The sequence below is a fragment of the Poecilia reticulata genome, chromosome 9, assembly GCF_904066995.2.
Source record: "Poecilia reticulata chromosome 9, P_reticulata-male-v2, whole genome shotgun sequence".
NCBI classification, from domain to species: Eukaryota; Metazoa; Chordata; class Actinopteri; order Cyprinodontiformes; family Poeciliidae; genus Poecilia; species Poecilia reticulata.
The window spans coordinates 33,503,991-33,519,505 of NC_088838.1; the positions used below are offsets into that span (position 1 = coordinate 33,503,991).

A 15,515-nucleotide genomic window follows, 5' to 3' on the forward strand; every position below is an offset into this window, starting at 1 on the left:
GTTAAAAGAAGATTGGGAGTGAGTGGTTGAGGTCCGTCAGGATCATTGAGTAGGTGCGTGGTGATGGGTCGACTGTTTACTATCGCCATCACTTCGTAGAGATAGGTCCGTAATGATGAAATGTCAAGTGTTCGGGAAGACTGGTCTAGGATGGAGGACAACACACTTCTGATTGTACGAATTTGCCTCTCCCAGGCTCCACCCATATGGCTGGCAGAGGGAGGGTTCATAACAAACTCGCATCCGAGTTTCTTCAGGCTTTCCTGGTTCATTTCTCTAACTGCTTCCAGGAATTCTCGCCCTGCCCCAACAAAGTTAGTACCCTGGTCCGATCGCAGGGCAATGAAAGATCGGAGTGAATTAAGGAAGGCATCAGTTGACAGGTCATCGAGCAACTCGATGTGTACCGCACGGGAACACAAGCACGTGAACAGAAGTCCATAGCGTTTGAGCTCTTTACGTCCTTCTTTGACATAAAACGGGCCAAAACAATCCATCCCACAATATGTGAATGGAGGAGTTGTTTCCATTCTTTCATTAGGCAGATTTGCCATTTTCTGCTCTTCTGTTCCTCGTCTGAATTTCCTGCATCTGACACAGTTGTAGATATAGGATGCTACTGCTTGACTACACCCAAGTATCCAAAGGCCGTTTGCTCTTAGCTCATTTATTGTCATGCCCCGGCCCTGATGTTCCACACACTGATGATAGTGATCAATCAGTAACTTTGTGATGTGGCTGGTTTTCGGTAAAATAGCTGGGTGCTTGACATATGGATGTAGAGTAGCTTGCTCTAACCTACCTCCCACTCTGAGGACACCCTTGTGGTCGAGAAATGGGTTGAGCTGGTAGAGCTTACTTGTCTTGTCTTTAGTTAACTCCTTTCGGGACTGAAGCTCCTTAATCACTTTGGAGAAGACTGAGTCTTGTACAATGGCTATGATTGCAAGTTCAGCTTCTTGTCTTTCTTCGAGACTTGTAGCTTCATTAGTTCTCTTTTGCATTCTCTTAAACTCTTTCCCAAATCTGATAAGTCTTGCGATAGCTTTGACTAGTCTTGACCAGCTGGAAAACTTCACAAAACGTTCCGTCAAAGAAACTATCCTGGTTAACGTGTGGTGTGCAACCACTTTACGTACTTCTGGGTCTTCTGATCCAAGTTCTCCCACCTTAATCTCTCCACTGGGCAGTTCTTCTTGCCAGAGAAAACGTGGTCCTCTAAACCAGTTGGAAGAAACAAGGTCCTTGGCTTTTAAACCACGAGACACATGGTCAGCGGGATTTTCATCTGAAGAAATGTACTTCCACTGTGTTGGTACAGTACTCTCCTTGATGCGTTGAATTCGATTCGCTACAAAAACGTGGAAACGTCTTGCCTCATTGCTGATGTATCCCAACACAACTTGCGAATCTGTCCAAAAGAATTCTTCAGCATTTTCCAGCTCCAATTCTGCCTTGAGCATGTCGCTTATGCGTACTGCGACAACTGCTGCAGAAAGCTCCAATCTTGGTACTGTAGTCACCTTGGTAGGTGCTACTCTGGATTTGGCGAATACAAGAGAGCAATGGATTTGTCCTGATTCACTGATGGCTCTAAGGTAGGTACAGACTCCTTATCCTGCAACACTTGCATCTGAAAAATAGTGTAGTTCATACTTCTGAACTTCTTTGAAATCCTTAGGAAGGTAACAACGGTCGATCTTAACATCTGCAAGGTTCTTGACATCTGACAGCCAGGACTCCCACCGTGGCTTGAGTTCACTTGAGAGTGGTGCATCCCAGTCCGCCTTGTCACGACACATCTGCTGTAATATCTGCTTGCCGAGTAAAACAAAAGGCGCCACAAGTCCAAGTGGGTCGAAGATGGAGGCCACAGTCGACAACACTCCTCTTCTGGAAAGTGGGTGCTCCTTCACAACCACTCGAAACTGGAAACGATCAGAGGCAACGCACCACTTAATCCCTAGAGCTCTGTCTGTCTTTTGCTCACTAAGTACAAGGTCTTGAGAGTTTACTGTCTCTGCACAGTCTTCTTTACGAAGTGAGTTGAGTATTTGTTGACGGTTGGAAACAAACTTATGAAGTTGTAGTTTCCCAGTGTGACATAGTTGCATTGCTTCATTCACCAGATGAATTGCTTCCTTTTCCGAGTGAAAACTGATCAAACCATCGTCCACATAAAAATTTCTTTCAATAAATTTTATTGTCGTTTCACTAAACTGTCCTTGACCCTGTGCTGCAATGTACTTGAGACCGAAGTTTGCACAGGCTGGTGATGAGGCAGCTCCAAACAGGTGGACACGCATGCGGTAGACCGATGGAGAGGAGTGGAAATCTCCATCATCCCACCACAGGAAGCGAAAGTAGTCTTGATCTTCTACTCTGACTCTGAATTGATGAAACATGCGTTTGATGTCGCACATCACTGCTACTTGTCCTTTTCGGAATCTGCACAGGACACCTACAAGTGTGTTGGTCAACTCTGGTCCTGTCAACAGGTGATCGTTCAATGAGACTCCTTCATACTTTGCTGAACAATCAAACACCACTCTTATTTTTCCCGGTTTTTGGGGATGGTATACCCCATGGTGAGGTATGTACCAGACTGGGTGGTTATGCAGTTCTTCAGGAGGGACCTTTACTGCATCTCCACACGCTATTGTTTCATTCATAAACTTCACATAATCACTGTGATATTGTTTGTCCCTTCCAAATCTCTTCTTGAGGCACTTGAGTCTGTGTTCTGCACAGCTCTTGTTGTTTGGTAGAATCGGTCTATCCTCCTTAAATGGTAAGGGTAGCTCACAATGTCCATCTTCTTGAATTTTCACTCCATCCTCCATTATGGAAATGAAGCGCAAGTCCTCTTGAGAGAGATGAGAATCTTCCACTTTCCTTTCATTAAAATCAGATTCGAGAACTTTAATCACATCTGATGTGGTGAAAACCTCTTTGATCTGAGTGCGACAAATAAAGTGCACCTCTTTAGATAGCTGATCAGATGGTGGATTAGGTGTCACTTCCTTGACAATTATCCTGTGACTACATCCAATAATGTCTCCATAGTCAACACAATGACCAACACCTCCGACTATTGTCCAGCCGAGATCTGTCCTTTGAGCAAAGGGCTCATTGTCTTTTCCTGACACAACTTCTCTTGGTACTAATGCTTGTGAACAGTTATAACCTATTAGAGCAACATCACATTCAATCAGAGGGGCAATCTCTTCAGCAAGGTGCTCCAGGTGAGGCCATGCTCTTGCCGTCTTAGGTGAGGGAATATGGCTTAAATTGGCAGGAATAAACTCTCTGGTATATGTCACTGGAAGAGGGATTCTCTTTGAAGAGTAGAAACCTCTGATTTGTAGACCTGAGAGCCTTTGACTTGGAACAACAGTGTCTTTAGATGACAATGTAGAGAGCTTTAACTGTACATCTCTTTTTTCTGTGTCCAGAGCATCTGCCTTTTCTTTGAGAACAAATGTCGTGTCGCTTTGACTATCCAGGAGGGCGTATACTAGCATTTCCTGTTCTGGATTACTTGCTGTGGACAACCAAACTGGAATCATTGTAGATGTGAGATCACTCTTATCACCTTGGATCACACGGTTTGAGATTGCTTCACTTGATGTTTCTTCACTCTGTTCTTTGGTTTCTTTGACTTGCCCTTGTTCTTTATTACCATCCTTATTTCTTCTGAACTCTCTGTCTCGTTCTTCATGTAAACATGTTGGGTGTTTTCCCTTACAGGTGTGACAAATACTTCTCTTTTCACATTTCTTGGATTGGTGTCCAAAACTGAGACATCCAAAACAAAGTCCTTTTAATTTCACAAACTTCACTCTTTCAGCTATGGCTTTCTCCATGAACTTCCGACATGTCTGAATGTTGTGATTTAATCTTTCACAGAAAACACATTTGTTTGTTTCTGTTCTCTCTTCTGTGCTGCTTGCAAATGCCTTTGCTCCGACACTTCGAGCTTTTAAAGGTTTCACTTTCTCAGAGTCATTTGTTTGAGAGCATCTAGCGATGTCACTGGGTTACATGCTATTTTAGCTTCTCTTGTGACAAAATCAACAAAGTTGCTGAAGGTTGGAAATGAACCAGTCTCTTCTTCAATCTGGATGACTTTCCTATTCCATCTTGCTGTAAGCCAATCAGGCAGCTTGTTGAGCATTCTCTGGTTCACACTACAGTCATTTAGAACTCTCTTAGTTCAGCGCTGTCTTTTGTTCCAATTTTCGGCCATGATGTGAGTTTGTCTCTGAAGGCTTTAGCGATTATGAATGAACTTCCATATCTTTCCTCCAAAATGTTCCAAGCTGAATGGTATGCTATGTCTGTTCCCAGTAGAAAGTAACCCTCAATAGCCTTTCTTGCAGGACCACCGACATACCTTCGTAGGTAGTAGATCTTTTCACCCACTGGAATGTTCTTTTTTCAATCAGCATTTGAAATGAAATTTTCCAATCCTTGTACTTGATTGGATCACCATTGAAAACAGCAGGTTCTGGAACTGGTAATCAGTTAATGTTAATGGACTCTGCTAAAACCTTTGCCAGTACTGCTACTCCATCTTCCTGCGTGACATTGCTGGTATGTTGTGCACTTGAGGTGTTATCTTGTGGTGGTGTAAAAGGTTGTGCGCTTGGATTAAGTCTTGAAGGTTTCAACTTAGGCTGAGGCTGGCTTACTGGAATTGATGTGGTCCTTGATTTTTCCACATCATGCAGAAGATCCGATATTTCTTCATCTGAGTCGAGTTCTTGCTTGTAGACTGTCAGTCGTGCTTTGGCAGCATTCATCTGTTTTACAGCTTCTAAACGCTCAAGCTCTCTTTTTCTTCGTTCTAACATTCTTTGGGTTTCAGCATTCTCTGCTTCTTGTTTTGCAAGCCTTTCTTTGTTTTCTAATTTAAGTTCTTCAAGTTTCTCTCTTTCACACTCCATTTCTTCCATCATCTTTAGAGTGGCTTCCATGGCTGCAAGTTCTGCTGCTGCTTCTTGCCTTTTGACAGACAACTTACTTGAATGGCTTGAACGTACACTACTTGATTGTGTGGAACCTTGAGAGGTCGTTGAAGTAAACATAGAGCCAGCTTCACTCCAGCCAGCCGATCTCCTTTCTATATCTTTCCCATTTTCCTTTTCAGCAGTGTTTCTTTGAACTTGGTTAATAAGTTTTTGTGAAACTGCGTCACATGTGTCCACTCTGCGACGAGTGTCTCTGTCAGGGGTTTCATAACTTCGCAGCTCTTCGTAGGCTTGCTTCACTTCTCCTGAAGCATGTTGGATTTGAACAATATGCTTGTGCAAACTTGGTTCATCAGGTGTTTCGAGTGCTCTTTTAGCTTGTTTAGCAGCAGTTTTCCATTTGTCATAACTGATCCTGAAACGAGCTTGAAGCCTGCTCACCTTTTCTTCATGTAGTGCTTGGCCTTTCTCTGTGAGTTTTCTCTGCCTTATACTTTTCCTCAAGCCTTCTTCTGGAACAGCTTGACTTGTTCTTGCCTCCAAGGGGATTGTATCTGAGGCCTTCTCTTCTCTCAGCTCTATAGCTTCAGCGTCACAGTCTTTCTGTGTGGCCATGTCACTGTTCATTGTGTATGTACTAAGAGTTTTCTTAACTGTAACTTAAAATTTTTTCCTACATTAAAGAATGTAGCTTCAAGCACTAACCTTTCAATTTATTTATAAACTTAAATTTTCTTTTTTTTCTTAAATGAACTTAAATGCAGTGCATCTTTAACACTCTTTAAATACCACCTTTTATGTGTTTAAACTTAAATTATTGTTCTTAAAGATTAGCTTAAATGTTGTAATACAAACACCTTAATCAGAACAACAGAACTTCTTTCACTTGTTACAAAACAGAAAAAATAGCTTTCATGTGAAACTAAATTATAACTTGCCTTTAAGGTACCTTAGTTTACTCTTAAATTGTCAAAACACTTGTAATTCACTTAAATAGCTTGGTAACAATTACCGTGCATCAAACAAATCAATTTCTTAAACTTTAGCTTAGCTTATAGCACAGCAGATTACCCCCTTAAGTACTTATAGAGTCCCTTTCAAAGTTAGCAAGGCTAATTCACCTCTTCACATTTAACTTATTTAAAAGTGTTACTTGGTGGCAGATTAACCACGCTGCACTCCTGGACTCTGGCTGCCTCTGGTTCGGGTAAACTGTGCATGCAGTCGGTCTTTTCTTCGATGCTAGAGAGCGACGTCGCCCCTTAACGAGCTGCTCGTTGACGGCTCCGCAGCTGCAACAGGCTCCGCTCTTCTCTCCACACTTGTCCAGCACGAAGCAGGCTGAGTTCTGACTGTTACTCCTCTCGAGTAAAAGCTTAACGCAGTTCTTGGTTTTCAACAGCCATTTATTGTGGACACGTCTTCCAAAGTCCCCAAAAAATGCCGTCAGAACTACAAAAAAGGTAACACAAACCTCAATCAGTTCACAATAAATGGCATATTTACATAAATAAAAGATACAAATAAACAAAACTGTACCTCATTAGCCGCATTGACTCCAGAGGAATAAAGCTTAACTTCTTACAGCTCCTTCAGCTTGAATGACCATGTGGATCTAAGTGCGCCAGCCAAAGCTTCCCTGGTCCGCGGAACAAAACAAACGTTCCCCCTCCACATTTGAATGTACACTTAACATAAATTCAATAAAAATTACCTCACATTTAAACTTAATGTACTACATTAAATAAAATCTAACTACTGCTATCTTAAACTAAACAACAACAAACAAAGAAATAAACCAGATGCAGTTGTTTTGACAGCAGCTACATCAGTTGTTCTTTGAATTAAATTCAGGATTAAATAATTCAACATTTTTATCTTCAGCTGTAAGTGAAAGATGATCTTTGATTATCTGATCCTGTAATGTTTATTTAAAAAAATAAAATCTTTGTCATTTACAAATCTCTTTTTCTTTTTTTGTTGCAGATTTTGTCAGTTTTATTTTACTCTAATTAAAGCTTCAGGTTTCCTAGTGAATCCATTTGATCATAAATGTGATTTTTGCCTCCTGCTTGTTACAAGGAGTCAGTTAAATATGTGAGCAGTGAAAACAGTTAATTTATGCTTTTACACATTTAACATTTATTAACAGGAAAAAACTGAGAACTGACTTTTAATATCTACCAGAGGCTTTCATGTCAGTTTTAAAAACACACCTAAGTTTTTTATTTAAATTTTCTTTTAGTTTAGTAGAAAGAAAAACTCAGTGGAAACTAAGAGGAGCTGCTTTGAAACGGCAGTAGAAAGAAATAATAATCTGGGTTAGTTTTGGTTTAGTATAGTTTCACTTTTAAATAAATCAAATTTGATCATCACACATTTTATTTTTTTGTATGAATATCTTTAGTTTTGTGGTATTTTTATTTTTATTGCAGTATTTCATGGTGACTTGTGATAAAATGCAACAATCAGCTGGAATCAAAGCTAAAGATCCAGATTAAAACTGATAAATTGTCTCATATTATTTAATTTCCCTTTGGGATCAATAAAGTATGTTTTAAATTGCATGCATTGACACAAAGCCGCCAAAGTCCAGAAAGCAGCTAAACTGGAAGAACCAGAAGCTCAAACGTCTCAAACGAAGGAAACATCAGACGAAATTAGACAAAATTATTTATTTGCTTTGTGAAGTTTTTCACCAAACTGAACAAACTTTACACATTTCTTCTTTTTAGTATCTCAGAGTAACAAAAAGCTGTTAGTATCCGTGTTTCAGAGCTCTCTGTTGTTTCGGGTCGGGACAGAGACGGTTCTGACGGGCCTGAAGCCGCTGTAGCGTCCGTCTGGACTCGGATATTCCTCCCTGATCCTCTGGACGCAGCAGCTGGGGATGACAGGGTGGGAGTCATCAGGAGGAACCCCAAACCTCCAGCTGATGAACTGCCTGTAGGCGCAGTGACGCAGGGCGGCGGGCTGCGCCCCACCAGCAGGGGGAGACAGAGGGTCCTGGTACAGCAGGACGGCCTGCAGCAGCCAGCGGTCCAACACCAGCCGCCTGAACGGAGGAGACGAGGCGATGCAGGCGCCGTCGCTCCGCCTGCAGCACAGCTCCTCCTGGGGGAGAGCAGAGGAAGTGCAGCAGCCGCATTTACACCAGCCTGGCTGGCGCCGTTTGGGGTCAGAGGTCGGTTTCTGGTCCTGGGGAGGCTGAGCATCGTGGTCCACACCGACGTCCGGCTGCAGGAGGCAGAGAGCGGCTCTCAGGTGTCCCGAGTCGTCCTGCAGAGGGGACAGAAAAGTCTGCAGCTTCAGGAATGAAACTCAGATTATGAATTATGAGACATTTAATGTCACAGGTTTGGGTTGAACCCGGTCGGCCCAGTAAGAGTCCAACTGGAAACGCTGTAATGAACAAGTCTGAGCATAAAACGTTTAGCAGAGCTGCACTGCTGAGTGGAAATGAGCCACAATGAAAAGTCTTTACTCTGCTCTGGTTCTGGTAAAAAAACTAAATGTTTGATTCTGCAGCTAAAACCCGAGTCCAGAACCAGCTGTGCTTTACTGCTGCAATGACTCTGATGGAAAAACCTTAAATACACAATAAGTACAAACATTTGATGTTTTTAACATAATCCTGGTTTAAATCTATTTTATCTTTCAGATCTTTGTCAAAGTTGTGTATCGTTTTCTAATCACCATCAAATTCAGCTGAAAATGATTGAAATTAAAAGTATTAAAATGAATTACAGCGTGAAGAGTGGAAAACCTAAAACTGCAGCAGCTTCATGTTGAAGTGGTTCATGCAGGTCTGGACCGGTTCTGCTCTGGTTTCCTACAGAACCAGCTTTACCTTGCGTGGCAGAACCGACATGGGTTTTATGTTTTGGAGACTCTTCTTGCGCGACTTCCTGACCAGCCGCAGCTTCTCTTCATCGACGTACGACACGCAGAGGATGAGCTGCAACACAGGCAGAGGAGGGATGATGGACTTCAGGTACCGATCGCTTTGCTGAACAACACCGGGTCACATCCTGACCTGCTGCGTGTCCTGGACCGACTCCACTTTCCTCTCAGAGTAGTTCTGTCCGACGTCTGCAGAATAGCAGCTGGTTTCCAGCAGCCAGTCGATCAAAACCGTCGTCTGGGGGTTTAAAACAGACGGAGAAAATTAATGACTTTATTCCAGAACCACTGGACGTCATCTCAAAACTGATGTCAGACACAAAATGTTGAGCCTGTAGTGACATCTAGTGGTAGGGAGGTTAATTCAAGCCTTTCTCCAGTCAGTGAACAGAAATGACAGCAGATCCTCCACGTCAGTCTGAAATGTTTTCATCGTCGGTAGATGTGTGACTGAGCTGCTCCTCACCAGAGCGTAGTACGACAGCGTTGACCCGATGTAGATGATGAGCTGAATGAAGCTGAACTTCCCCGCCTGAAACACAAACCAAACGCTTAGATTTTATCACCACAGCGTCAACCAAACATTCAGAAACACGGAGGTCTGGAGTTCCTCAGGGAGGAACAAAAATGTTACGTTGAACAACGAGGAGGAATCAGAGGCACCATCTAGAAATAAACATTAATGATCCTTTAGTTCATTAGGAACTACAAAATAAAGGTCTGAGAGCAGAAAGAGGAAAAAGTGGCCATCAAGAATGGATAACCCCGTCCACAGTACAGACCACCAGCAGTTAGAGAAACTTGAGGACATTAAGAAAGTTGGACTGAAGGATGAGGGAGAGGAATCAGTTGTATCAGAGTCATAAAATTGAAGAATCTTTAATCTTCTCCTAAGGTTGGTTTGTTTAATTCTTCCCATTTTTTTGGCGTTGTTGGCAGGATTATGACTGCTGAAATGTTGCAGGATTCATACATCCAGACTGAGTACATTGGATTTCCTTATCAGTGGAACAAAATATGATTTAGTAAGAATCTTTAAGAGTGCAGACCAACAGTTTAACTAAACGGATCCATTCCAGGCTGTTCTGGCCTTTCATCCTGTCAATCCTTTAAACACAGCGTCTCCTTCTCCATCAGAGATCTCACCATCTTCCAAACCAAAGATCCAGAGCAGGAACTTTAAGTTAAAGGTCAAATAAAGACCAACCTGTCCGAACACCATGACGTCGAATCTGATCCCGAAGGCTTTGTAGAGAGTTCGCTCCTCCACGCCGTTCACCATGTTGTACTTCGCAAACCTGAGGAAACGAGAACAAGTTTTGTTTTTACATCAAATCTATTCGGCCAGATCCTCCAGGTGTTGATCATTCAGACTCTTTATTGTCCTGGTTTCCATGGCGACTCTGATGGACTGATGACCTTCACCTGAAGTTGAGTCCGGGGTAAAGCGTCTTGTTGCTCTCCCTCTCATCCAGCCGTCTGAAGGAGTATCTGGGCAGGCAGCGCTGCATCAACCGGTCCAGGTTGCAGTCCCATTTGATTTGGATGCCGATGACGCCCCCCTGTGGCCAACAGGGGAATAACGGTTAACCCCGAGGACTCCTACTCATTTCTAATTTAATATTTTTAATATTTGCTGTTGATTTTCAGGTTTTTCTGCATGAAGCAGAAATATTTTACCAGGCCCAGATCATCACACTGCCACCACCATGCTTTACTGTGTATATATTACTCTTTAGAGATGTTATTACTGCTCTTACTTTGGGAGGTTAAAGAAGTTTGAGTCGATGTTGAAGCTTTTTTTCTAATTTTTAGAACAAAATTCTCAATTTCAAACATGAAAATGGCTTTTCTGACAAAAAATGACAAAAATAAAAACCTTTACTGTCAAAGCAAAACCTAATTTTTACAAACTAACAACAATTAAACGAAACATGTATCACAAAATGAGTTAAACAATCACCTCCTGCAAGTCAGTTTTTAAAAGGTGTTCAATACTTATTTATATAAACAGGTGGGAGAAATGCTTCTTTTTCAATAAACTCATTTTAGTTCAGAGTGAAAATGATAAAACATCATCAGGAACCTTTAAACATTCGCCTCACAAACTGAAGATCGCTGCTTCCTGTTTTTATTTTTAGCATCAGTTTCATTTCTCTCAGTACAATCAAAGGTCCAAACAGGAAAATCTTTCTGCTCCCGTCCTGCATTCAGCCAGTGGGATAAAAAACTGTTTTCCAGAGCCTGAGGCTCCTGCAGAGCGCCTCTACCTCCACAGCCATGTCGGAGAACTTCTCCCCGGCCTCTCGCACCATGTCTCCCAGTCGGAAGATGGGGCAGAGCGAGTCGTTGCCTCTGTGGCAGCTCCTCAGGTAGGCGTCGTTCATCTGAGGGAGGATGTTCCGACTGCGACACAGATCCAGAGTCAGAGAGTCAGGAAACGCTGCAGGCGGCTGAATTTAACCACCATAAACTTCTTCACATCCATTCTTTATTCCTAGTAAATGGTCGACACATTTGTTGTGCATAATCTGAATTTAAAATCCTTTTCCAAGGCTGAGAGAAACTCCTGCAGCGTCTGATGGATCTGAAGGTTGAAAAGTTTCAGAGTCTCACCGGATGAAGTTGAAGGCTGGAAATCTGATGTTGTTCTTGATGAGGACGGTGAAGTTTTCAGCTGCTGCCAGCAGAGCAGGTCTGAAAAGATAAATGTTTATAACCACATAAAAAACTGTAAAAGTCCTCAATCATCTTAGTCAAACCCAGTTCCTCTTAGCATCAACAGTTCTTAAGAGTTTCTGAAGTTCTTTCAAAAATAAATTCACTTAATGGAAAAACACCAATTTAAAAAACCCTTTGTCAATAAAAAGTTTTGATGCTAAGATGAGGTGTATTTTTTGTGTGAAATTGGTTTATTTCACAAAACTGCAACAGAAATATATTTTTTCATCACATGATCAACAACCGGATGTTACCACTGACAGAAACTATGAAGAAGAAGATGACAGGAAGTAGTTGGAGAATGACGGCGTGATATGATTTCTATAACTTATGTGAACAAAATTATTCACTTGCATTTCTTAATAGAAACGGTGCAATTGTGAAATTACTGCAATTCTGTGTAACAGAAAAGCAGATTGTGCAACTGAAAGGACATTCTCAATAGAAGATATAAATACAAGAGTAAACTCAGAAGAATACTAAAGAAAACTATCAAAAACATAAATAGAGACTCAGTGACCTTGGAGGGTTTGTCTGGGTTTCAATCGGACACCAAGCAGAAACTTCACAGGTTTTCTTCATCACATCAAACTTGATGCAGGATCCGGTCTGAATCCCTGCAGGAAGAAAACGGTCCTGAGTTTATTACAGAAGAAACAAACCACAGAGCTGCAGCAGAAACAAACCACAAAGCTGCAGCAGAAACAAACCGCAGAGCTGCAGCAGAAACAAACCGCAGAGCTGCAGCAGAAACAAACCGCAGAGCTGCAGCAGAAACAAACCACAGAGCTGCAGCAGAAACAAACCACAGAGCTGCAGCAGAAACAAACCGCAGAGCTGCAGCAGAAACAAACCACAGAGCTGCAGCAGAAACAAACCGCAGAGCTGCAGCAGAAACAAACCACAGAGCTGCAGCAGAAACAAACCGCAGAGCTGCAGCAGAAACAAACCACAGAGCTGCAGCAGAAACAAACCACAGAGCTGCAGCAGAAACAAACCGCAGAGCTGCAGCAGAAACAAACCGCAGAGCTGCAGCAGAAACAAACCGCAGAGCTGCAGCAGAAACAAACCGCAGAGCTGCAGCAGAAACAAACCGCAGAGCTGCAGCAGAAACAAACCGCAGAGCTGCAGCAGAAACAAACCGCAGAGCTGCAGCAGAAACAAACCGCAGAGCTGCAGCAGAAACAAACCACAGAGCTGCAGCAGAAACAAACCGCAGAGCTGCAGCAGAAACAAACCGCAGAGCTGCAGCAGAAACAAACCGCAGAGCTGCAGCAGAAACAAACCACAGAGCTGCAGCAGAAACAAACCGCAGAGCTGCAGCAGAAACAAACCACAGAGCTGCAGCAGAAACAAACCACAGAGCTGCAGCAGAAACAAACCACAGAGCTGCAGCAGAAACAAACCGCAGAGCTGCAGCAGAAACAAACCACAGAGCTGCAGCAGAAACAAACCACAGAGCTGCAGCAGAAACAAACCACAGAGCTGCAGCAGAAACAAACCGCAGAGCTGCAGCAGAATCAAACCGCAGAGCTGCAGCTGAAACAAACCGCAGAGCTGCAGCAGAAACAAACCACAGAGCTGCAGCAGAAACAAACCACAGAGCTGCAGCAGAAACAAACCGCAGAGCTGCAGCAGAAACAAACCGCAGAGCTGCAGCAGAAACAAACCACAGAGCTGCAGCAGAAACAAACCGCAGAGCTGCAGCAGAAACAAACCACAGAGCTGCAGCTGAAACAAACCACAGAGCTGCAGCAGAAACAAACCACAGAGCTGCAGCAGAAACAAACCACAGAGCTGCAGCAGAAACAAACCGCAGAGCTGCAGCAGAATCAAACCGCAGAGCTGCAGCTGAAACAAACCGCAGAGCTGCAGCTGGAACCAGATTAATACAGAATCTATGCATTTAGTGAAGCAGCTGCAGCCTGCATGCAGGTTAGAGATTAACGTGAAGGAGCAACACTGAGGCTGATTCTCTGAAACTGGATCCAGTTTGTTTAAGCTTCTGTTTCTGCAGCCGTCCAGTGAAACCAGTTTAAACTTCTGCAGCCGCCCAGTGAAACCAGTGGGTTTACCGTGACTCTGCTGGTCCCAGGCTCCTTCCTCACAGTCCTGATCCGAGCGACACAGCCGGCCTTTAGAGGGAACCTGGGAGACAAACAGGCTCCATCAGTTCTCTGGTTTTATTGTGGTGCTGATCACTTTAATCACAACCTGAGTGAAACTCAAACGATGGAGATGAACCAGCATCACATGTCACTGATGTTCAGTCACATGTCAGACGTTTATAATCCTTAAAGTGATTTTCTTCTGCAGGTTTCCAAACTTTCTGATCATTTTAAAGTTTTTACACATTTCCACCAGAACCATGACATGGAGAAGCTTCACTCAGTTTTTATGTTCCTCTAACCTGGAACAAACTTCCAGAAAACTGAGAAACTGCTGAAACATCGACTTCCTTTAAATCAGGGTTAAAAATCTATTTTATTTATAGTCTGGACTGAAAGTTTTCATCACTTCTCTTTATTTGCCTCTGTAATGTGATGTTTTCTTGTTTGGAAAAAGTTTTTTTGTTTTCTTCATGTAAAGCATTTTCAGCTGAAAGCTTACAGACATAAAATAACAAAAAACAAAAACAATGCAAGTTCATATTTAAAGCACCTCTGCACATTTTCCCTGCTTCTGATTCTTCGTCACAATAACGTTGGTGACCACAAAGAAGGAGCTTCTGTCCTAAAGAGAGAAGAAGAAAAGACTTTGATTTTTTTTTCAACAATATTATTATTTTTGACAGATAATGAATCTCCCACCTGAGAGGAGCCGCTGTAGTCGGCCACGTCCCACACCACGTCCCCGACCCCCGTCAGGCGAGTCTGAGCCACACCCTTCACCTTGGTGGTGACGGAGCTGACCACCAGGTCAAACTCCTGGTACTTCCTGTTCCACAGCATCATGATGCTGAGAGAACAAAGCAGATCTTAATCACGTCCAATATTAAAGTTTATGCCAGGAAAACAGAAACATCTTCTCCCTAATAACAATATGGAGCATTAAGCTACAGGAGAAAAGCAGAAATGATCTATAATCCACATCTTCATGTCTGAACAAAACCAAACAAATCAACACAAAGATCTCAGACCGTTAAACCATTTTCTGTTTATTTTTAATAACTTTTAAATTTATCAACTGTAAAAACCGTACATAGTGCAAGTCTTTATTAGTAAACTCCCTAAAATCACTTTTAATCGTGATTTTATATCTAAATTTTGTATTTAAGAGTTAATTTTGCTGAATTAATTATTTCTACATTTAAAGTTGTATTTCTTAGCTGTTATTGCAGATTAGTTGCATTAATAATTTGCAGTTTTTGGATCTTTTTCCATTAATTCAGCTCCAACTGTCTGCAGAAAAACTATTTATTCAGATTTACTGCGGGGAAAAAAGAGACGCTACAAAACGAGGCGATTCTTTTATTTAAGGCTTTTAAAATCTAAATTCAGAACAAGTGCAGCAGATCAGGAGTGAACGGGTCGGTTTCAGAACCGTTCAGCAGTGAAATGATCCTAACGGAACCAGTGAAATGCAGCAGAAAGTGCGGCTGCTCCCTGCGGGAAGATGCGTGGGTGTGAAATATTTCTTCTCACCAGATAAACAGCAGAATCGCCCCGTTCAGGCTCCATTTGAGCGAACCGAGCCGGACGCTCTGGATCCGGACCAGCTTGTTGGTTTGGTACTGACAGAGACCGAGCGGGTCGCAGCAAGGCATGCCGAGAGGAGTGTGAGAGAGTCGGCTGGAGTTGGGTTGAGGAGGAACCTCGGTGTGACTCTTCTTCCTGTGGACCGGGTCACATGTCCAGCTGCGGATCCTCACAGCCGCTGCGGCGTCTTTAACCCTCAGTCTGATCAAATCAACACAAT

General features: G+C 42.7%; 1 protein-coding gene and 1 long non-coding RNA gene across 2 annotated transcripts in view; both read right to left on the minus strand.

Moving 5' to 3' along the window:
* Positions 1-15,515, minus strand: part of LOC145552894 (uncharacterized) — a 262,036-nt gene that overhangs the window by 246,250 nt on the left and 271 nt on the right. The window lies entirely within an intron of this gene.
* p2rx7 (purinergic receptor P2X, ligand-gated ion channel, 7) lies at positions 7,634-15,462 on the minus strand. The gene is made up of 13 exons (XM_008419323.3): positions 15,242-15,462; positions 14,408-14,555; positions 14,259-14,330; positions 13,673-13,745; positions 12,118-12,214; positions 11,493-11,573; positions 11,147-11,282; positions 10,302-10,438; positions 10,084-10,174; positions 9,343-9,408; positions 9,010-9,114; positions 8,824-8,931; positions 7,634-8,252 (listed from the first exon to the last, which is right to left on the minus strand). Exons 1-13 carry the CDS (start codon positions 15,361-15,363, stop codon positions 7,746-7,748), a joined length of 1,743 nt encoding a protein of 580 aa, XP_008417545.2. The 5' UTR covers positions 15,364-15,462; the 3' UTR covers positions 7,634-7,745.